Source organism: Drosophila ficusphila, unplaced genomic scaffold (assembly GCF_018152265.1).
Source record: "Drosophila ficusphila isolate 14025-0441.05 unplaced genomic scaffold, ASM1815226v1 contig_106, whole genome shotgun sequence".
Lineage (NCBI taxonomy): Eukaryota > Metazoa > Arthropoda > Insecta > Diptera > Drosophilidae > Drosophila > Drosophila ficusphila.
This window is the reverse complement of record NW_025063993.1, coordinates 9102080-9126940: the sequence shown is the minus strand read 5'-3', so window position 1 is coordinate 9126940 and position 24861 is coordinate 9102080. Positions and strand designations below refer to the sequence as shown.

At 41.7% G+C, this 24861-nt stretch overlaps 1 protein-coding gene across 1 annotated transcript; it reads left to right on the top strand.

Moving 5' to 3' along the window:
* Positions 1-491: 491 nt before the first annotated feature.
* Positions 492-23052, top strand: LOC108096373 (mucin-19). The gene is made up of 6 exons (XM_017197925.1): positions 492-1275; positions 8071-8702; positions 18314-20641; positions 20708-20901; positions 20961-21378; positions 22188-23052. Exons 2-6 carry the CDS (start codon positions 8459-8461, stop codon positions 22496-22498), a joined length of 3495 nt encoding a protein of 1164 aa, XP_017053414.1. The 5' UTR covers positions 492-1275; positions 8071-8458; the 3' UTR covers positions 22499-23052.
* Positions 23053-24861: the final 1809 nt, after the last annotated feature.

Here is a 24861-nt window from a genome sequence, read left to right as displayed (position 1 = left end):
GCTTCAAAAATACATTTTAATTGAATTTATGTTACTTATTTTAATCTCTGAGGACAACAGGTTTTTACGAATATAGCCGAAAAATGTAAAAGTAGTTTTTTCAGATGTGGCGAGGGAAAAGGGTTGATACTTAAAAAAGGGTGAAGATATATAACAAAATATTTCTGATCGTTTCTATAAAAACGGTACAAAGTTATTTTTTAAATAGTCATTTGTAAAACAGACAAAAACATTTATAAATGAAAACCTTTACATTTAATAACTTATTAAAAATGTAGACAGTATAGAAATATAATTCCATTTTTAATTTAAATTAGTAACGTTCAAAAATATGATATTGGTTACTCCAAAATGCCGCCAGATGTCGTTAGACCAAAAAGCTCCTCACTCACCTGTTTTGCTCACCTGCGAAAGCTCGGCTTTCGCTTTTAAGCTGTGCTCAGAGCTTCGCTCACGCGATCGCGCACTCTTGCTCAGTTGATTCGCGCAGCTTGAGGCCAACAGTTCGAATACGCGATACGCGCGCATGCGATTTACCGCCCGTCACGCCCACCACCCCCCGCCTCCTAAGCGAGTGCGAGCGAGAGGCAGATAGAGAAAACTACGCTCGCTGCTTGCCAAACTCAAGTCGTGGGTGCTGAAACGAAACCGAAAACCGAATAAGAAACGCACTAAATTCACGAAATCCGTGAAAATACGAGTATTTAACCAAAACCCGGGCGTCCGTGTGTTGGTGGTGTTGTGCGTGTGTTAAAGAATACTAAAAAGTCGACAAGTGCAGAATGAAAATCATAAACAAAACAACAAGACGGGCAACAAGTTTTTTTGCGTAGAATCCAGCGACGGGCGAAATTCCAAGTAAATAAGCCAACCTGCCGTGTGTGTTTTTTGCCGTACGAATATTGTTGCAACTCGTTTCGGTTGTTGTTTTCACAATTTGTATTGCTGTTGTTGTCAAAGCCACACAAAGCGGGTCAAATGCATAAATAAATGAATGAAGCGAAATGAAACGAGCGCAGATGAAATGCGAAATGTTGTTATTATCAATTGGCCTGAAGCGAAATTAATTACAGCGTGCATTGTCATTGTTGCGAATAAAATATCTGTATCTCAATCAGTGAAGTTTATGTAAAATCGCGAGCATCATCTGCTTTTTAACTCGGGCAGTATTGCCATCCCGCTCTCACCCGAAAAGCTCTCGAAAGAAATCGGTCTATATGCTAGATGCGTTTGCACCTGAGCACCTGCGGATCACCTCCACCAATGGCTGCTAAAGTGAGTTCGAAATGCCCCCCGAAAAATTCCCATTAGGAAAATAGCTATAAAAACTGACCATCTGCATGCTGCAAGTATCTTACCAATTCGGTTCTCACGACACAAAATCGTAGTACAAACATTGTGTACCGACACCTTTGAACTTTAAAACGGGAGAGTGCAAAATCAGGCAGGCAGCGTGTAACGGTGCCACAGCCGAAACTAAAGCCAAAAGCAAACAGACATCAATGAGCAATTGGAAAAAACATAACAAAACTTCACAGACCAAAAAAAAAAAGAAAAACTGAAAACACCAACAAAAAACAGACCGAAACCGGGCCCACAAAAAAGGTTCCAAGCAAAAACAACTGTTACAGCACCAGCACTGCTCGCGGTACTGTGGAGTGGAAAGCCCATAAATGGGTTTTAGAATTTCAAAAAATAGTTGGGAAATAATCAGTTGTCAGAAGATTGAAAAAAAGAAAATATGTCATACCTTTCGCCTTGAAAATGGGCTTATCAGTCTCTATTTACTTTGTTAAATGTTTTTGCAGACAATGTTAAGTTATCAGAGAATAAATTCTACAACATTGATTTTTCAAAATTAAACTAGATTGTTAAAATATTCTCTTTTATGTACAATGTTTCAAGTTGGTGGTAAACTGTTATAAAGATCATCCAAAGGTTTATACCCAGATTAAGGTAACATTTTTAAATGAAGTTTCCAAGAGAAATAAATATTCTAAACAATACATTTTGTATCATTAATCCATTTTAAATTTTTTCTTGTTTTTTTATTGTTTCCGTGATACCCCTGGGAATTTGAGATCAATAAATATAGATATTGCCCACTGTTATGGCAGACTGAAACTGCATTTAGTGCCCATGTCTCTAACTGTAATGGACATGGACAGTCGTGGACCATGGCGCACTTGTCGCGAAACAGGTTTAATCTGGCTGGTTCTGTAGTTCGCCGAGTTTTTTTTTCACTATATCGAATATATGAGTTTATTAATGGCCCGTGCATTTTTCCATATTTTCCTGCTGACCTCCGACGGTCTGCAGGGGCAAAACGGAATCACCTTGCCGTTCTAATTTGCCAACTGCCACCGCGAGTTGCAATAATTGGAGCGTGGCAAATGCGGGGACCAAAAAGGCCGGGGGTCGAGCTCATTAGCTGGGATCGCCGCAGATCAGGCGGCTAGCCTGCGGCCACGCCCCCTCCCCATATAGAGTATGCAGTATATCGCCCAAGGGAGTCGGGCTAGAACTTTGCCCGTCGCATTGTTGCCAGCTTGTTTAACATTTAAAAATAAACTTATCATAAATCGTGTAAACGCAAAGGCAAACAAACACAAATGGCGAGCTCGAAACTGTGTGAACATTTTGCCCGAGTGCAAATTGAAAAGTTGTTTGTCCGGCCGCAAAGTTGACCATAACCATAACCATAATACGGTGGCTATCCGAAGCGGATGGAAAGAGGAGACGCCACCGATCTGTCCACCGGTAAACACTGGAGCGGTAAAGCGACGATCTCGGTGATCGGTGATCGACGAGCGGTACGGTACGCTCGAAGCGGATCGAACCCAGCTGGTAACCGGACGCTGCACCGGTGCATCGCCACCTAATTGCATTCGAAATGGATGCTAACGGAGCCGTTAATGTGCCGCCAATGGAGCATTAAGCTGCTAGTTAGTCGCCACTTGTGGGTCTTCGTTATGCAACAGCAGCAGTGCTGCTGTGATTGTTGTTGGCCGCTGTTGCCGGCGGAGCTTTGGTGACTCAGTGCGGTTGGCGATATGGAAACAATTCGGGGAATGAGTTACTTTACCTAGGTTCAGATACAGCTGTCCCTCTGAATTGAGTTCTTGAAGACAAAGAATTTTTATTTAAGTTTTAACGATGAAACAAAGGTACGAAAAATAAGCTCTGGTTTAAAAGACCTAATATTTATCACAGGAAAATATAGCAATACATACAGAGATGTCTTCCATTTAATATGATTTACAAAATAGTGTATTTTTTACTTACCATGTGCCACAATTTTTCTAGATTTCTAATAGAAAAGCGGGTTAACAATCTTCATAGTAATTTTTAAAAAAGGTGGTTTAGTGGTTCAGTTCGAGTGATCACTGTCTGGGCTTAGGTTAAGCTCGAGTTTGGTCTATTTCGGCGCCGCTCCCCCAAGTACTTTGCATTAATTAGGAAATGGAGGGCAGCTCGCCGTCTGCAACTGTAATCAGTTTAATGGGCATTTTGCATTTAAGTACTGGTGCTTTTGCAACTGCGCACCGCACAGACTCCTACTCGATGACTCATGGGCGCGTCTAGAAATTCCTAACAAAATCGGTCACTGTATCAAAGCGATCAGATCCCCTGCACCTCCATTGCCACCTCTATCGAGTTAACTCCAATCCACCCACGCGTCTTTGGAGGCGGCACCTTAAAAGTGCACAATATGAGGTAAATAGAGTCGTACGAAAGCCTTGAGCTTGACAAAAGAATGAGCAAATTGCAACTTAGGTGGGGGAGAGCTTCAATCTTTGTGGGAAGTGCGGCGAAACACTCCCTGTTCCACTTGATCCCACTTAAAACTAGATGGGTTTAATGTCATATAATCCTGAGAAATTAATACCTAAAGATTTAAAATAACATATTTATTAAGTGTGTATTTAAATGACATAAAATATAATATTTGTTTGGTAAGGAAATTAAACTACCGATTAAGCACAACACTTTAGCTATCATGTACACTAATTTGTTTTCATTATTTTGAATGGTTTTGTTTCTGGAAATAGACTTCCTTTTACCTGGTCAGAGATTTAACCTGGTGTTGCGAATATATATTTACCTTAAAAATTATCAATAATTGCTGTAGCGGTTAGTGTGCCAAAAGGCAGGTTATCTAATCGGAGCCCCAATTGTCTCAACAGCAGTGTTGTTAACTGATTACACACACTTTTCGCAGCCACTTGCGCTTTTCTTTAGCCTTTGCATAATCACACACGCAAATCTGGCATCGCTATCCCCATCCAAGCTCAAGTCCCCCGATCCGATCCGATCCGAACACTCCATATTGCCTGACCGCAAACTGCAAATTTGCCTTAATGACTGCGCTGGCACGTTAACTGTCATTTTCAATCAAATCTCCCCGCTCCCTATATAGACGTATATCCGCCGGCCCCCTCCGCCAAACGCGATTTTAAGTGCAGCTCATTAATTTTCAGCGCTTTTTAAAAGTCTTGCACAAACGGAGATGCGGAATGAGTGTTACCAATAATCAAAATGTGCACCCCGGGGGGATTGTTAAGGCATTTCGATAAAATGCTCCAAGTGGGAGGGCACTTCTTGAAGTTTGCCGAACGTATTAGCTAATCACACTCGGTAAAAAACCCGAAAATAGCTGACAAATATTTGCGCACTTTGGCACATAAGAGGAATTTGTAGATACTGCCTGGTTCCGAGAACCAAACGTGTAAAAATCCGCCTGGTAAATGATTATAGTGAGTGGGCCAACAACAATGGGGCATTCTTACGTACGTGAGTTCGCAGAGCCATAAGTATATTGCTAGGTTCAGGGTTAATTATTCTATTGCACGCTCGGACTGAGCCTCAAAATCAGACTCGGATTGAAACTCGGAACTGGCTGAATGCTGTGCCAGCGTATGACTAAATTATGCATTATTTGTATTATTAAATTTGTCGGTTGTTATACAAACAGCACTCGGCGGGTACACACACCGAAAGCGTTAGTTACTTAATATTTATTCTACATAATTATTTCATTACCCAAAAGGAAGTTGACGACATCTACTGTCGATTTTGTCATGCGTGGCTTGGATTTTAAAAAACTTTTGAAGACGACTTCACCTTCATGGTTGACAAAGTACTCGAAATATGCATAGAAACTAAGCAAATTGGCGTCTAATTTTTAATGAGTTCATAAGCTTAATTTCTATATTTTTTCTAGGAACTTCAAAATTAATTTCACAAACCCAAATCTAATTTAAAATGTACTTCATTTGCCATATTTTAAGCCGTCACTAGATTTATTTTCCTGCAACAATAACTTAATCTTCTAACTGGTTAGACTGACCTTTGCCTGTGTTTTATTACATGTTATAATTAGCTAACTGTTAGATGGTTTCTAATTATTCCCCCTTCCAGTTTAATTATGGATGAGATACAGCATTCCTCAGATTCATTGAAACTTCCTCGGCGCCTATTTATTACCATATTGAATAGGCAAAGCAGTAAAGGAAAACATTTTGCTTTTCTGTTTATTAAGGAAAATTTACGTACACTTCTTTAGATTAAGTATTGCTTAATTGCAAAATTAAAATATTTTCGTGCTTAAGCCAATCTTAGAAGCCGATCTTCGATCCGCTGTATGAATCCCCAGCTCCTCTTCGGTTGCACTCGAGTTGAGTGATTGCAACAGAAACTGGCAATCAAATTTGCATTTATTTTGCCCGCGATGTTTTGTTTGACGAGTGTGTTTATGTTTATGCGATCCGCAGATCGCTCCCGGCTGATAAAATCTCCGGATTGATAAACATTTTTAACTGGCCGTGTCGTGTCTTTGCTCGTCCACGATTTCCCAACGCCAATTTGCATGTTTAATCAGCTGTGGCCAAGTTTAACCCATTGTTCGCCACAATACTATACTATACAGTATACAGAAACGGCAAAACAAAGCCGCAGCATCGCACGATCTGTTGTGTGGGCGTTTTCGAGATGGGGAATTCTATCCGTATGCCGACCAGAAATTCTTTCGCACGTTGGGCTGAAATCCCCTCAGATTTCTCGACTGCGCACTATATCAATCATCGAAGGAATCAAACAAACAAGCCGAGAACCACTTCAAAACTCATCCAATTGTTAGGCACTCGAAAATATTTCTGTTCATTGTAGAGACGTTGATTGAGTTCGAGAGCCAACATGACAAAATCTGATTCTAAGCTGCTTTTTTGGCAATTAAAAAATAAGGGTACAGGTATGAGGTATGAAAAACAGAATGCCGACTCTAAGAAATATAATATATGATATTCCGCAACAAAAGGTTTATTCTTTACAGCTACAATACATACAAGGAATCTATTTTTAAGCCAAAGTACATTAGCTTGATGATGGTTTTTATAATAATGAGTATCTTTAAGCCTCGACACCTTCTTGCCTCGGTCTTGCCTCTTTGCAGACGTATTGCGCGCTTTGGCAGTTAAGTTTAGAACGCTGATGTTATAACAAATTAACAAAAAAATATAATCATATAAAAACCAGCGTGAACGAGCGAGTCGAAGGCATTTCTTATAATTAAACTGGGAGCGAACTTAATGAGCAAAGCCTGGCGGCTGGCAAACAAAAAATATCTTCTCGAATTATAGCCAAATTACGAAAAACATATAATTTAAAAATGGTTATCATGGGTCTGTTCTTTGTGATCATCAGTTTGGCATTAGCACCATCATCAACATGCAAATCTCTTTCTTTTGGCTTTTCTTACATGGCATCCTGCTTGGCTCAATTAATCATGGGAACTGCCTATGGCCAAATGGCCAAAAAAGAAGTTTCGGCTTAGGTTCTGGCCAACGAGCGTTGAACTTTCGCCCATCCTCTTTGGCCGTCTACTAGAAAGGTTCTTGGCCAATGTAAAAATAGAAATGCTATGCGCAGTTTTGTCTGCTTTGCCACAATAATTCATCAGCATAACAAAGAATCATAACTTAAGTGAGGGTCAAAATGTGGACTCATCCGCTTAGTAAGACTTGGGTTTATTTCTTTAGCCAAAATTACGCAAAGCCTTGCCGCACCCAGGCATGAAGGCTTCTTGTCTTCGCTCGAGTTGAGTGGCAGTTTATGCCGCATACCAAATCGAGTGAAATTGTCAACGTAATTTTGCGCAAGCAGCGCCAAAAAGGCCCCTCGAACACTTTTTAATTGATTCCTCGCCAGGCAATGACACACATTGCCATAAAAATTCATAGTTGGTTATGTTTTAATGGCCAGCGACGAGCCAGAAACGACACTGACAAGTCCCGCGTACAACAGGGCGTATGCGTGATGTCGTTGTGGTTTTTGCTTTGGGCTTTGGGATTTTATTGAACCGCAGGCGGTGGCGCTGATCGGTTTGCCCGGGCTTAGCTCGGCGACCTCAGTTATCACTCTTACTTACCGCGAATTATAATTGATGTTTGCCCATGCGGTAGGCCCGATGTGATGGCCAAGTCAGCCGTAAATATCTTTTTTTTTCGTTAGCAGCTTACCGGGGTTGTGCACTGAGCAGGGACCTTAGAGCTGGCCGCAGTCCATAATTTTTTAGGCAAGCTGTTTCTAAACTACACAAGTTATGACACGAATATGCTTTTGACATGGCAAATATTTTGAGCATTTTATTGGCTTGTCGAGGGTTAAAAAGACATTAATGGGTCTGCTTAGAATTTTAATGTATGACTCTGATTTATTCCAATTTTGGTGTTAAAAACACTTAAAAATGTCTAAGATGGATTGCAGATAGGTGACCCTTCTTTTTCTTTTTTGAGGAGGTATATTTTTTTATTAATAAAGTTTCGGACAGTTTTAATAAAGGTTATTTATTACATTGTTTTATATTTCCTCCAACCACAAACGGATTTCATTTGCCCTTCAACATCCGCATTATTAAAACGAAACGCACTGTAAAGTTAGTTAAAACCCGTTTAGATCTCCGTGCAATGCATTGTCTCTCCCAATGATTTTCGCCGCATTTTCCATGACTATTTGTGTACCAATCACCAACATTTCACTAATGCACTCCGATCTCTCTTCCGACATTTGCAGCAAAAGGCAGGCGTACGATTTCCCAAAGCAGCAGCACAGATAAGTCGACAGCACGACTTGAATTATTGCACGCAACAGCAACAGCAGCAACATCCACAGCAGCAACATCCACAGCGGCAACTTCAGCGGGCCGAGAAAGGGGAGGAGTTGCAGCCAAAGTAACCGACCAGAAGACGCAGCTTCATTCTACAAGACAATTGTGGAAAAGTGGAAAACCCGCGCGTGTATGTGTATGTGTATGTGTGCTTGTGTCTGTGCGAAAACGAACAATAGAAAACCAGATAGAAAATCAGCAGAGAAAACAATCAGCCAAAGCAACAGAGCCAGAGCAGCAACTATAATTTGAGTACTTTTGTTTATTTTTCATTCGGTGTATGCTTCGGTTACGATGTCGTTGATGAAAATCCATCGAGGCAATGAATCATTTTGCAGTTGCTGGTTGCTGTTGTTGGTGGCATTGTTGTTGGCCGAGGCAGGAGCAGCGGCAACATTGAGTGAAACGCAGACGAATGCAACTAATGGTGCAATTAGAGAGCCGCCTGTGCAACAGCAGCAGCAACTCCAATTGAATGCGACCGCCGGCGACGGCGAAAGCCGAAATTCAGCGGAAATTTTCAGCCCCGGCGATGTGGGTAAGTTTTCTAGCATATTACTATTACAATCCGATTCCATACCCATACCCATACCCGTACCCGTTCACACACGAACACTCGCGCAAGGGGAAACACAAAAAAATTGCCAACTAGCCAAAATAAATCTATGCCAATTATTGACCAACTGGCAGCAGACGAGGCAACAATCGCCGCTGCAACATTCGAGTGTCGGCTGGCTGGAAACAATTGGCCCGGCCAGCCAGCGAACGAATGTGGCCGAAGAAGCGGCTCAACGGCAGGCCACTCTGGCATTGGCCAATCTTTTGCATTTTGAAAGCCAGAAGTGGTTGTCAACGTTGCGGTTGTTATGAGACAGAAAGGAATTGGCTTTATGGGGCAGTCTCCTTGCATTCAATTTTATGTTTTCGCTTTCGGCCACCGTCAGCTGAGGATACATAAAAAGAGGCTTTGAGATTTTATTCAATCATGGGACTTTTAATGGCTGTACTTAACGTTTTAGGTTACCTCTTTTTGCATGGGAAAACCATTAAACGTTTTATTATTATTGGATGCAATGCAAATTGAAAGCTCAATCAGTGGATCCACTAAATATTTCCTAACCTCCCCAAAAATAAATACTATCAAGTACTCTAAAGCAATTAATTAGGTTTAGAAAGGTCCAATTCAAAAGTGTGACTCTTTTATTTTATTTTATTATTATGGAATGCAATGCAAATTGAAAGCTCAATCAGTGGATCCACTAAATATTTCCCAACCTTCCGAAAAATAAATATTATCAAGTACTCTAAAGTAATTAATTAGGTTTAGAAAGGTCCAATCCAAACGTGTGACCCTTTGAGTATGTTAAAACAAGATGCCACCGCAAAGATAAGCCCACAAAATGTGAAACCCTATAGAGTTGCAACTGTCGAAAATATGAAACTGTTCTGCAAGGGCAAATGTCGAGGTGAAGATAGCTTTGGCTTCAGCCTGCCTTTCATAAACGCTTTTTAAAAACTCTGCAAGTGCTCGGCGGCCAATGGATTGATTAGACCGGCTCTTTTGTCCATGGCTGCCTCTCGCACACTCATAAATGTAAACAGTAATTGTTATTTCAATTAAGTATTTTCATAAACAATTAAGTTTGGACTTGGTGATTTCTCGAATGCTCAGCTGCGTGGGTGTTTGAAATGGAAATTCAAATTGTATTTCGAATTTGAATTTGAATTGGAATTCAATGGACGACATAAGTGTGTTTTTTATTGGTACAAAGTGTTAGGCCTAAAGTTCCAAGACTCGAAAAACACTCAAGCAAAAATGTGGTTCGCATCTTTATTCATGAACTTTTTGTCTGGCCCGAAACTACATTAGACTTTTTATTGCGGCCCAGAGGTAACTAAACAAATGTTAATGCATTTTGATTATGCTTAATTTATGCCCGATGAATGGACATAATTTCGGTGTTTACGTTTTGTTTTTTTCCCTCTTGGCCAGTCGCTTACGAAATGCAATTTTCGGAGTTGGCCTGTCCAGTTGTAGGTGTCGTTTGCTGGCCACTTGAACACTCGCGGTACTTGGCCAAAAAATATCAATATTGGTGTGGCCCGGGTTCGGTTTAAAAAATTTTGTTGTGTGCTCATTACGTTTACCTGTTTCTTTCGATATATATTTTTTTTTTTTTTTGGGGAGCCAAGAGACCTCATGTGCGTCCATTGCGTAATCCCACTCGTTTAGCAGGCGTAGTGAAGCGTTGGCAAGCCCCGAGTTTCGAAGAAGAAGACCCCAAAGAGCAAATCTGAAAAGTCAACAGAGAGCCAGCCAGAAAGCCAGTCAGCCAGTCAGCCAGCCAAGTGCATTCGGGCCAGGTCTGCAACTGCAGGGGATTGAAACTCGGGCGAATACGCAATATGAGGGCGTGCATCAATGTGGGAAAGATGGAGAGTGAAAGAGGCACTGGGATACATTGTTGCCGGAGGTAAAAGCCACTGCAACTGCTCAAATATTTAGCCCTTTCACGTTGCCAACTACCGTGTTACGTACTCTGATTCGGATTTTGGCTTACCTTTGCCTTTGCTCCCAATATGAAATAACAAATATTCAATCAAAACATTTGCTCTGTTCATTGTTCGAAGCTCACATGTGTAAACAGCACGGCGAACACACCGATATCGATCCATTTATAATAGATCTTCGTCACGGAACTAATCGATGGAGTAGGGTTCAGTTGAGCCGGATGGCAAGGCCAAGAATTATTTACATATAATTATGTAAGGTTTTCAGCTGGGGAAACAGTTGAGAAAAATAAATAATACAGACAACTAGAAAAACAAACAATACAAATCTGGGATGTTAATTAATAAGGCATTTGAAGTAATTTGATTTTCGTTTTCAGATAAAAGAGTACTCTGTACATTTCAATTGTTACTTAAGGGAAATATACTTTTTGTTACTTTGGCATGAGAATTAAATTTGGAGAGATGGGACAGCTGGGAATGTTTGACAAAGGTCTGTAAGAGACAAAGAAAATTAGAATAGTGTTTTAGGTGGTTTAAAATTAGATTGTAGATAAGTTCGTATGAATAAATTTAATATTCAAATGTTTATTTTTTGAATGTTTGACAAATCTTATCTTTATAATAACATCTTTCCAAACACAACAAAACTAAAATACATTTTTTATATATATTCTTGTTACTCTTCCTTATTTGGTTAAGTTTTGTTGTTTCTTTTCAGAATATATATTAAGTATAGCATTATTTGAGTAACATATTTCTATTTTCATAATTAAAATATTTTGACCATTGTGAATCCCCTGAAATAATTAGGCTAATCTAATCTGCTGGCTTATAATCAAATTGGTTGTTAGAAATAATTGTAGAAACAAAAATGAAATGCAAATATATTCAAATCAAGTTATACAATAACCTCAAAATGATTTAAAATAGCTGCGTTTTTCTCCTTTATTTCCTGGATATTCACGTTAATTTAGCATGGTTTTTGCCTTTCAATTGAGTTTAATTTGAAGACCCAAATTCGCATTCCCAGTTGGTAACTTTGTGGTTGGTGGTTATTTTTTATTTTTTATTTTGGGCTAGGAAAAGGAAATAAAACGCGCAATTTGTGTTTCGGTGGCCACAGCGAATTTCAATTTAGTGTGTTTTTGCCGTATTTTTATATAAAATGTTTATAATTTCTTTTTCATTAGCTTTCGTTGCGAAAAAGGTGGCCTGCGGGGAAGTTTGTTGAACCCTTCTTTAAGCCCCAGGTCCAGCGTTTTGTTAATTTCCTTGGCTGTTTTGTCTTTCGCTTTCTTGTGTTTTTTTTTTCGTGTGCGTGATTAATAATAAAACCACTGATGACCCAAAAGTCCGGGGAAAAGGGTTACGCAACTGCGATGATTTACAGGGGACTTAATTAAAATCCGTGGGACAAAAGAAAGCGGCCAACAAGCTAATGATGGGGGTGGTGCAAAAGCTGTAGTTTGTAGTTTACGTTGCGTAAATACCGACTTGGATGCGACTGATGACTGGTGATGAACATGTGCCACGCCCCTCGGCCGTTCGCAACGCCTCAATGCACAGCCGCGTTGGGGTATTGAAAACTTTTCAGCCCCGAGCTGAATTCGCTAAGCCAAACAAATAAACGGAAGCCGGCGAAAAAGAAATACAAAAATCCTAACAAATCATGAACAACAAAACTTTGTAATTATCCGACGTTGCAGGTCGTCGTATTGTTGACCATTTAGCATATGGGGCTCCCTTGGAAATGGGGAACTAAAGTGGAAATCGCTCGCTGAGCCGTAATTGCGCAATTAAAAGGTCAGGCGCTCAGTTGGCAAGACTGGGTGTCGGCGGTCTGTCAAGGCAGCTAAGGGTTAAAGCCCAAAACCAGGAAGCCAGAGAGCCAGAAAGCCAAAAGAGCCATAGCCAACGCCAAAACGATTCATTTAGCGGCATTTCACGACAACTTCAGCTTCGTTTTCAGTTTCATTTTCATTTTCAGCACCATTTCCGCATTGACATCCGCGATGCTTTTGGCTTGCATTTCTTCGTCTTAGCCCGCAGCGAGTACCTTTGCCATTTCTCTTGGCTTTCTCACGTCGTCGCTGGCAGCTGCACTTCCTGCATTCGACTGCATTTAGCTGCATTTTTCTGCACCCACAAGAGTTGCCTGGCACCGATGGCTCCTTTTTTGGCCAAAATGTCGAACCGGTCAACTTTTTGCTGCCTCCTGCGGGGTGTTGCACTCGTTGTGGAATTAAGTGCACATCAATAAGTTTGTTTTCTTTGGGGGGATCAATTTATTTTTATGTATTTAATATACGTTCACATTTTGACTTTTAAATTGTCCTTAATAATAGTTGTAAAAAATTTGGATAGCGAACCGTACTACGCTAGTAATACGGTTTAGTATGATCGTTTATAACAAATGCTTTTTACATTTGCTGTAATTTTTTCAATAAACCAGTTAAGCGGTTTTTCCGTGTGGCTCCTAAGAAACCGCTTTTCGTTGGGGACTTTCAAAGTCCACTAGTGGGGGGAGTGCACCCCCTACAAAACGGAATTCCCCGTTATGGTCAAGGAGCCATGCGGCATTCGGTGCCTTTTCCCATTTCGCTTTGCGTTGTGTTGCATGCTTCGATTTCACATTAGAAATGCTTTCGATTGGCGATCCCACCTTAAAACAGAGAAACATGTCTTGCATGTCTGCTGCCCAGCGAGTCAAAAAAAAAAAAAACAAAAAAACGAAATGCCGAAAATGAGCCGAAATAAGCGAACACGTTTTAGCCATGAACGTGGGACAGGATAGGGTGCAGCAAACACTGCACGCTGCAAACGAAAGCGAGGAGCGAGAAAAAAGCTGGGAAAATAACACACAGAGACAGAGCGGCAAGAAAATTGCAACGAAAGCGGAGAAAGTTTTTGTTTCTGCCAAGGCGGCATTTAAAAACAGTATTTATGAACTGCCTGTCGTATCGGTGTGCGCGGTTATGAGTGCCTCTGTGTGGTTTTTGAATGCACCAAGCTGAGCAAATACAAACACCGGGCTAAAAACCAGAAAGCAAAAGTGAAGTTGCGACGCGGGAATTAGTGCCAGTGAATTAACGAAAGTTTCCAGACTTTACGTCCATTTCAATGGATTTGCATCTGCTCAGCTTGAATGGCTTTCTTTTGTTGGCCAGGAAACGAATAAATGATTCAGAAAGTGATGAGTCAAGGTCAATAAGTGTAAGTCTTTTCAGTAGAAAACGTTGGCGTGAATAAATATGGATCGAGTGATTAATGAATTTTATTTTAGGCAAATATTCTATAAATAACTTCGATCATAGCGTAATACCTATTTATATATTTACAACTTACTATAGAATTTATTTTAGCAACCTTTTCTAACGAATTAACTTTGCATTGCTTAAGGGGTTACATGGGTTTCACGGTTTCAAAAAATCGATTTTTTTTTTTTTGTTTTATTAAATTCTATAACATTTCTAGAATATTGTCCTAAATTTTCAAGTTGATCCGAGTAATAGTCTCGGAGATACAGCCTTGAGAAAGTGGACGCTTGAGACCACTTTCATTGTCTCTTAAAACTTTAAACGCGTTTTTCTCAAAACTATGTTTTCAAAGTCGGTTGTCAAAATTTCTCGCAAACTACTCAACCGATCTTAATGAAATTTTACACAAGTATTCGAGATATCATTTACAAGGTATTGAACGAAGGATTTTTTTTTTTTTCAATTACAACTATTTAAAAAAAAAAAAATGTCGTGAAATTTTCATCGAAATTTGCATTTTTTTGTAAAAACGTCTGCCAAAAATCCAATTTTCATTTTTTTTTTTTTCCTTCGTCCAATACCTAGTTTATTGTCTATACTGAAACACGTTTTTTTTATTTTTACTTTGGATGATCCTGAAAGAAGTTCTGCTGACAACGCGGAGGCACCTTTTTTCCGAGGGACTGCCGGAAATGGCGTCGTAATGACCGACATTTTGATATTTTTTTTTGAAAATTTCACAAAATCTTTATTAAATATGTATCTTTTAAATAATAAAAAGTTTCATTGAAATATTTCATTTTTTATATGCAAAAAAAATGTTTGAAAAAAGGCCGTTTTTTACCCGAGGAAACCCATGTAACCCCTTAATTGAATTTATTAATAACCTTTCAATGGCATTAAACAATTAGCCTTCGTTCTGCACATATCTTTTTTGTTACCGAATTCGATTAATTGAGTAATAAGTTAGATTTACTTGGTTCAGTATTACTTAACTCCCTTCAAAAACGATTTCCGGCAAATCCACAGAAAGTCGCAATTAATATAAAACCTCCAAAAGGTATTTTTTCTATTTTTTTCAAATACAAGTAAATGATCCTAAAGAATTCAAAATTTTTGCAAATGTTGTATTGCAACTTAAAAATTCTATTAACCAACATGCAGAGCTAATGAATCGAGTTCTTTATTATTCTTGAATTCTCGGTCGATGTGTCATGGTTGCGTTTGGGCGGAAATTTCCAAATTTTTTGTCAATTTGGCCAGGCTGTAATTTGGCTTTGGCTGGCTGTGCAACGTTGCGTATGATTGACATTTGTGTCATAGCCACAGACGCTCGTTTGCAGCCATATGATTATGAATTTTCCGCTCATTGAATGGTATTTCATAACTTTGAATGTGACACCATTAAATAAGTTTAGACAATCGAATCAAACACAGCTGTCAGCGCGATCAACTGCATTGCGTGAGCGAATACTGAGTGTGTTTGACTGTGCGATGTTTTCTGGGGTGTCTGTGTACATGTTTCTTTGTCAATTAGCCGTGAAAAGAAAATAATAAAAACAAACTGCAAAGTCAGTTGTCTGTCAGCCACTGCCCACTCGTGTCGGTAATTTATTTTTAATTAAAAGTTCTAAACAAAAGCCAAGACATGCGATTCATTCAAGCGCTAATACCCATCCCCAGCTCAACTACCTATCTATAGTTTAGTTTGTGTTTTTCTAACTCAATTGTGCCAGATACACTGCAAGATACTATTGTTATAAACTAAGAATTTATTAATAGAGCTTTAATATTCTTATTTTTTAACATTTGTATGGATGTTTTTAACAGTTAGTATGTTAAGTAAACAATACACCATTTAGGCGTTGATTTCGATCTATAAATATATCTTGGTTAATATATTTTTCATGTGTATAAAAACACTTACTTCGGCTTCGGTTCGGTAGCATCTGTGCAATTATTGGGCGGGGAAGGGAAGGCGAAAGAGTGGGATCGACCTTGATGGGCTTTGTGCGGCAGCGAAGACTCATTAGCTGCCAAATAAACTTGGCTTTTTCGGCCAGAATCGCCAGCCAAACCGGGTGGGGTCTTCTCCATTGTTTTTTTTTTTTTTTTTTAGCTCGGGGGCCAGAGTTCGATGGTGAGTTTCGCAAAAATGTAGAAGCCAATGCTGGCATTAGTCACGCCGTCGCATCCGTTTGATGGCTGCTTTGTTCTCAGCTGACCGGAGATTAATCACCTGCCAAACGCTGCACAATTTTTGGGCATTATGTAAGCAGCTCGCGGGCAGTTAGGTAAACAGCCAGATTAGAATTCCCCCAACCCATTTCGCAGTCGATTTCTGGCAGGTCGCAATACCAATTTGCCAATTGTCGGCGCTCCAAAAACTCCGAAACGACTCTCGACTGCTGGCTGTTGGCTGTTGACGGTGGGGAGAACCGTTTCGGATGCCCGTCTTGGGTTAGTTGGCCATTGGTTTTGGTCCGCTTCGCTCAACTTGGCTCTGGCGCAGCCGAAAAGATCGTGTATATGACCAAAATCAAATTAAAATTCCACAACGCATGCCAAGTGGCGGCGGCGGCGCGATGGCCACCGCGGCAACGGCTGCATAGCTAATGCCAAGAAGTCGCGCAGGCCAAGAAATAAGCAATGGCCAGGCCGTAGTTCCCAATTCCATAAAAAGTGGAGTCGGGAGGAAGTGTAAGCCGCATTGAATGCACACTACATAACGGCTAAAAAGACTTCGAATTCGTTTTAAGGAATTAAACACGAGTATTAATAAAGTTAAAAAATATTAAATAACTATGGTCAGCTTTTGAATATATAATTTTTATTTTTTATTTTATAATTTTTATATAATAATTTTTAAGAAGTACTATATAGTTTAGTTTCTGATGGTTGCAACTTCTTTGCTTCTATAGTAATTGCACTTACCAAAACCAATTATTTTTATTTTTGAACATAATTCAAGGTATACACTTGTCCCTTATTAATAATTGCCATCAAGACTCTAGTCAATGCACCTTTTGGTAGCACAGAGACGGCTGCTTGTCGTTTCATTGAAGGCATCGCTGCGACGTGACGAGACGCCCAAATGGAGCGCCCAGTGTTGTACAATCCGGCAGAATGGACGACGAACGAAGAGTGGAAAACGCGGAGCGCGAAAACGAGAAACGACTTGGCCAAAACAAAGACCAATCGTTAGGCGAAAACAAAAGGCGAGGGGAGGTACGTGGTGGTGGGGTTAAAGTGGCCGAAATGCGGCAGCCGGCGGTGGAAGCGGCATCTGCAACTTGTTCTAGCCGCATTGCCGCGCTTGAGATGCCCAACCTTGGCCTAAACTGCCAGCCAATGAACTAAATGTTTGTGAAAAGCAGCAACTTCGTCGGCGGCAGCGGCGGCTCACTGTTTGTTTGCTGGCATTGTTTTGGCCATTTTGGCAACGCGAAAATTAAACAATTGTGCAAGCAGCCGCTTGTAATTGTTTGCCTGATTCCGCGGGTCAAAACAGCATGGATTTAGGCCCATTGCTCAATCGGCTTTAATGACCAGCTGCCTGGCCGGGGGCACATAGAACATAGAAGCCGCGAGCCATTAGTTAATTAACGAGTCGACGGAGCAAACTGCAGCACAACGGGTATAATATCGTAGATTTCGGTGAACCAGTTGGGCCAAGGAGCGTTTTGGCCAACTGATTAATGGCCCAAAGAGCAGCCTCGTTTCTCAAGATGTTCATGTTGCCGCCGATGGCTAGAGATGCTGTTTGTTAATACCGCAGACGGTGATGGCGATGATGATTGTGGCCGAGTCGGCCTTACCCTAGGCAAAGTTCGCATTCCAAACGGGTTTCGTGCTCGTTGCCTTAGTCGCATTTAATTTCCATTTCGAGATTTGTTTTTCCAATATTTGTCACGATCTGGCGTCAAGAATGCCAGAGCCAGGCGGCCTACACTGAAACGAAAATTGATAAGGAAACGGGGTCGAAATGATAAAGCAGAAATGATTAATCGGCTTTAGAGTTGGTTGCACTTTATTATAAATAATTATGTCAACTGCAATCATGTTTCATGATTAACCTATTTTAATATTTAGTTGATATAATAATTGTTGTAAACAAAAGAAATGCAATCCACTTAATATTATTTTCAAAGCATTAGAAATACTGTAATATAATTGCTATTCTTGTAAAGCTCTAACTAATTAATATACTTTAGATTAGAATCTTGCCCACTTAAAGCCAAGATTATTGCTTTAATGACAATTAGAATTAATCGAAGATTCACGATTGCGTCACGATATTCAGTAACGTGTACTCATAACCACTTTGAAAATATGCCAACCGTTCTAAGCAAATATTTTTCTACATCCCCACCCACAGATGCGGTTGGTGATAAGCCCACCACCTACAGGCCCTCGGGCGCCAACCGACCCTCGATTGCACCACTCAATTCAGCGCAGGATCGCGAGAGGAGGCTGATGAATGTGCTGGCAGCTCGTCGCACCGCTTTGCATCGCGGTGGCTTCCGCACCAGGATCGGCACCACCGGGCGGAGCGCCATTTCCCCATCGGCGGCGGTGGAGACCACTTCGAAGGCGCCAAGTGATCCGAGATCCGTGTGCATCCGCAATTGCACCAAGAACTTCACGCGCCGCACCACCGCCAGTTGCATGCGGCAATGTGCGAACTTCACCCGTATGGCAATGCCCTCGAATGGCAACAGTTCGGTGGTGCTGAAGGGGCCTGGGTCTTCGAAGTCATCTGCTTCGGCAGGAGATCGCGACACCAACGAGATCCTCTTCAGTGATGAGTCCTCTCACGGACTTTTCGTGGTGGCCAAGGACCAGAATGCCACCGTGAACCACATTGCAGATGGCACTAAGCCCACAGTGATGGGCAAGGGAGTGCCCAGCAAGACCAACTCGATGGAGGAGGACGCTGAGGAGGAGGAGGATGAGCTGAAGCCATATGTCTACTTTGGAGCCAAGTTGCCTCCCATTCGTCCTGGGGGTTTGACCATAAAAGCAGCCGACGGGGATGACGAGCATCCGCGAGTTCTGGAGGTTTCGGTGGCCCAAAGCACCACCGCCACGATGACTACCACCACCACCACCACCAGCACCACTCCGCAGCCAGTTAGCACCACCAGACCAACTGCCTCCACGCGAAGACCTCTGACCCCGGTGGAGCGAAGTCGCAGTAAATACAAGTACCACATGAGGGAAAGGGGACTGGCAGCAGCAGCTGCACCACCCGCAGCAGCACCACCGGCCCCACCGGTGAGTCGAACGCGGTATGTGGGTTCGGGAAGACCCACAGCTGGGCTGGCGGATCCACTCCAGGAAGTAAAGCAAAGCGAATCGGAAGTGGCCAAGCCGGTGGTGCGCAGGGTGGTGCAAAAAGTGGCACCCTCATCCTCGACACCTCTGATCATCACAGTGCTAAGTGCCGAGGAGGAAACCACAGTGGGGCAGGCGGAAGTTCAGCCAGCAGAGGAAACCACCACGACGACAACAACCACAACAACGGAGAAGCCAACCACAACAAGTTCTACTACTTCCACAACCACAACGACAGCAGCTCCCAGCACCACAAGAAGAACAACCACTACTGCTGCACCGACAACAACAAGCACCAGCACCACAACTACAACTACTTCGACTAGTAGCACTACTCCCAGCACCACAACAACCAGTAGTAGCTCCACCACCACTGCCATTCCCACAACAACGAAAATGAATTCGATTATTGAAAAGGATAAGGAACTCATTAGAGCCTTGGGACCCGCGTTAACCCAGGAGATAAACATCGAGGATGCGAACAACCTGATCATCTTCTGCAACAACACCTCCGACTGTGGCGTCACCCCACGCACGCAAACCCACCAAGCGCACACCACCGACTCCAGTCCGAAGATACTCCGCACCACTGTCCTGACCTCCATTCGATCCACTGTGCATCCGAGACCCACCAGTACGAGTACGAGCACCACAACCACCGCACCACCAGTCACTCCACCCGGTGAGGTTTACATCGGCATTGTGGAGTCATCATCCTCGGTGGCTCCTGCGGACATAAGCTCCACGGTGATCGCCAACGAAAGGGATGTGAATCTGGAGATGCGCCGCATGAATCTGGTCACCCTGGTTTTGGTGGCTGTGGGAGTGATTCCTTTAGCCGCCATTATCCTTTACTTGGTGCGCAACTATGTAGTGCGAAGGCGAGCCAAACAGGGTGAGGTGTTCGATGTCTGCATCACCGATCAGCAGCCCATCAGTCCGGTGAAGAAGGTGGACTCCAAGTATCAGCTGGACGACGACGAAGACGAGGTGGATCACCCGCACCACCAGCACAGCCAACACCATCAGCACCACCAGGCCATGCCGATGTCGCAGGCGGCTCAGCGGGATGCCAACCACAATCGATATGGTAACAACGATGATAAAACCTCGCTGGCCAGCGAGTTCCAGGAGTTCGAGAGGAGCAACATCCGGCTGAAGAGTCTCCTGGGCGAGGGAAACTTCGGTCAGGTGTGGAAGGCGGAGGCGGATGATCTGAGTGGCCACTTTGGAGCCACCAGAATTGTGGCCGTCAAGACAATCAGGGCTTGCAGTGCGCAGGTGAGTCTTAAGGATGAGGCCAATATCATGAGGAAGCTGGGATCCCATCAGAATGTGGTTACCCTACTGGGTGCTTGTGTGGAAAGTGGTGAGTATTTATTCGAAATAAATTTATTTTTAAATTAACTGAACTTGTATTTAATTGTTTTCATAGAACCCCACATGCTTATAATGGAGTATGCCATGAGGGGACGTCTCTTGTCCCTTTTGAGGGCAGCTAGAAGTGCCACAAATATATTGCCTGCCTCAGTGCCAGGAGGTCGAAGCCTAGCTCCCTTGTCACCCCGAACCCTAGCAGGATTTGCTTTGGATATAGCCTGCGGAATGGAGTATATAGCAGGCAGAAGGGTAAAATATTATATGAATTAAAAAGGAGTTAATAACAAATCATTGTATGTTGTTTACAGGTTGTCCATCGAGATCTGGCTGCTCGCAATGTGCTCCTCGATCACAATGGCATGTGCAAGATCTGTGACTTTGGCATGTCCATCGACTTGGACGCGGAGCGTTTGCGCAAGGAGCAGGAGAAGAATGCGGCCAACGATCTGTTGCGCCACAATGCGCACAAGTTCAAGTTCGACTTCGGCAGTAGGTACATCCTGCAGCACTGGCAGCACACCTTCGGCCAAGGTCAGGGCCAAGGTCACTGCTCCAAGGATCACCCGCACGGGGAGAAGAAGTCCCATCATGGCCACGATACCATTGGCAAGCGGCATGCTCTGCCCATTAGGTGGATGGCTCCGGAGAGCCTGCAGTACCACATGTTCACCACCGAAACGGACATTTGGGCCTTTGGCATCGTCCTGTGGGAGATCGCCACTCTAGGTGGGTTTTTGTTATGAGGTTTAAATAAAAGGTTGAGATACTAAATTCTTCCGGTAAAATAACACCTCAATTAAGATTAATTGGTACTCAAGATGATTATCATGTTAGCAACAGAATATATATGGTATACAAGACACGACATCCCCTTTGAAGACTTATAAATCTATTTCCAAATGTATTTGTTTAAATACCAAAACCGTTTACATTCGAGAATTTTTATTGGAAGAATATAAACAAACTCAATCAACCATCAATTCAAATTATAAAGACAATAGTATATTATCATAACATTAATCTCTTAAAGAACCAGATGTTGTCGTTTGTGAAGTGAGCCGTGCAGTTAATTAAAGTATCGATTCGCGGTTTTTAATGAGATTATTCAATTTGGAGTTGTGGTTAACTGTTTTTATACCCTTGCAGAGGGTATTATAATACAAGTCAGAAGTTTGAAATGCAGGGAAGGAGACACCTCTGACCCCTTAAGTGTATATATTCTTGATCATGGCCCAAAACCCCTAAACTTTTCTAAAAATTATCCGAATTTGGATTTATATACCTCAAAATGTAACATAGTCACTTAAGAAACTTCTTGATTGTGCTTTGTTTTCTTGTTTTGCATAGGGGAAGCTAAGTTAACATTTATTTACAAGACATATGTTCAAACATAAAAAGTAAATATGAAATTTAAGCTTTGGATTGTATAGCTCAGTTAATACAGTACCGACTGTAGATTAATTTTAAGTGATATAATAAAATAATGTAAATTAATTTCATTAAATAAATATTAATATTATGTATTATTTTCCCAGGCTCTACGCCGTATTCCCAGCTGACGGGACGCGAGGTCATCCGCCGGGTGCCGCAGGGTCTGAGACCCGATCTTCCCAAGGAGAGCCGGCACGAGTTCTACAACCTGATGTCCCGCTGCTGGCACAAGGAGCCCCACATGCGACCCTCGTTCGCCCAGTCGAGGCTGGAGATCACGAGGTCCCTGCACAAGTGGGTGGACGACGACTCGGCGGCCTCGGACTACATGGATGTGAGCGGGTTCAGCGAGGATCTCGAGCACGGAGTGGTCTACTTCAACCACCGGATCTCGGAGTTCGAGTGCGAGATATGACGCTGACTGAACCACCCCCTCCCGGTCCTCCGTCCACCCACTAATTGTGCATCTCAACCACTCCATCCGAACCCCATCCACCGCCACCCTCATCTTTTCTCCGCCCATCTGTAGTTCTTTCGAAATTCTCCCCTTGTGACGTGCTTGTCGAGCAGTATTATTTGTATTTTATTGTTAATTTTCCACTTGGAACCCCAGAGAGTTTCTTTCGTTGTAAATATTTATTTGTTGACGCAACAAAATACGAAAATGCCTTTGATCTACGACCTAGGCCTTACGATTAATGAATGGCGCTACCTATGCCTAGTTTAATATTCGTCACTTAGTTCTTCTAGTCTGTATCTGAAATCCCATTTCGAGTTGAGCTATTTCCTCTGGACGTAGCCCAGATTTGACTGCACAAATTGAAACTTTGTAACCCCCTTTAGTTGTGAAAACGATTCGTTGATATAGGCGTGCAGCGCATAGGATCTATGTAATTTTATTGATATCTAGCTATAGAATTGTACAAATAAATTAATTAAACACGAAATATAATTATGATTATTACACCACTTGAGCTGCGTATTTATATTAAATGTGATTTTATGGGTGATAATGGTTTAAAATGGATCTTTGGGATTCAAAAGATGTCTTGAATGTTCGACAAATTTATTCTTTTAAATTTGATAATTGACCTGGCTTTAATTCGCTGTAAGACCTCTGTAAAGTTACCGAGTGATAACAGTAAGCTTTGCTGTTAAAATTGGAAACCATGTTAGCTATCAGTGAAGCTTTAATATTTTTTGTCTGGTCTGGTATTATTTTTTTAGTTCCAAGCCACTGGTTCCATTCAACTGGTTCAATATAATTGAGCGGAAATTTTGAATTCAAATTATAAAACTTTTTAACTCTCAACGTAAGCAATTTACAATTATTGCGATACCATTAATTACGTTTCATATTCTAATAAATATATTTGATATTATTTAAAAGCTTGGAAAAACTGTATATTCTTTCGAGCCATACTTTACCTTAATCCAAGAAGGTACTTCCCAAAGTCAAAGACTATTAAACCTTAAAAGACTTAATTAAAAACCGGAATAGCTCTGGGCGACAACTTTTCATCGCATGAAAATAATTAAGTATGCATAACTAAGCGGTATGACTTTTGAATATTAACCAGAAATGTTTAACTCAAAAGTCAAACCTGATCCATTTCAATGTCAAAGTTCCTATGCAGTCGATTGATTATTCGAAAAGCTAGTGAGTATTCCAAAATGACCAGACTGCAGGGCAAACTCAGTGGCTAAGTTATTCTTCACAGCTCGACCGGAAAAGACAGAGCAAAAACATAAACATAATTTAGTGTGCAAATTAGCCAAGTGCATCGTGGTTTTTTATGGACATCCAGTTGGCCAGCCATGTAGCCGGAAAATCAGCCGATATGCAACGAGCAAAACCATACAGCAAGTGCAACAAAGTTGAGTCAACGGAGGACACTTTCGGCGGTGGCTGCTTGATTGATGACGCTGCAATTAAACACACGTCCAGCGATGCGGTAATCTCGACAAATGGACATTAAGATAAAATGCGTAGAGGCGGGAAAGCATTGCGTGTAACAGAAAATGAAATGAAAATTCAGCTGATGCCCCGTTTTGCCGCTGTGGTTACCAACGAAAGTGTGAAGAAAATGCTCTTTAAGTGGTCATTGAAAGTGCCACAGAAGCCGGGGGAAGGGGCACTTGCCACTGCCCTGGAGCAATCGAGGCGATAGTTTATGCTTTTAACCAATGATGAAGAAATAACAATAAAGCGCAAAAAAGCGAGACGTCAAAAGCACGAACAGTCGTTAATAGACGCAAGTCAAAGTCATCGCACAGTGGGGTGCTAAGCTATAAATAGTAATTAACATTAACCATGTTAAACATAGTCGATGAGTTTGCAACGCGATATAAATTTAAATTAATAATCGAAAAATTTTGATGAGATTTTGAGGTATAATTTACATGTTTCATGCTAGACAGTTTTTTGTGATTCTTTTTCTAAGACTTGAGGAAAACTTTGAGGAAAACTTATTTAAATGAATTTATTTAGTCTATGTATACTCTCTCTTTCAATTAAATCCTCTTTCTGTTTAGCTTTTTATTTTAATTTTGTCCAGTTTTAACACCATTTTGCTCCACTGTTCGGTGGCTGGCAAACAGGCGGAGGCGATAACAACCTGCCCAAAGTTGCCACCGAGGGCTGTTTTCTGAAAAACGAAAGTGTGCGGCTGTGAAATTAATTTTCTTTCCTCAACTATTAGGGGCTGGCTGACCCTCGCAGGCGGGCGGAACCTCCCAATAAAGTGGTCATAGTGTTTTTCGTGGCTAATGAAGCCG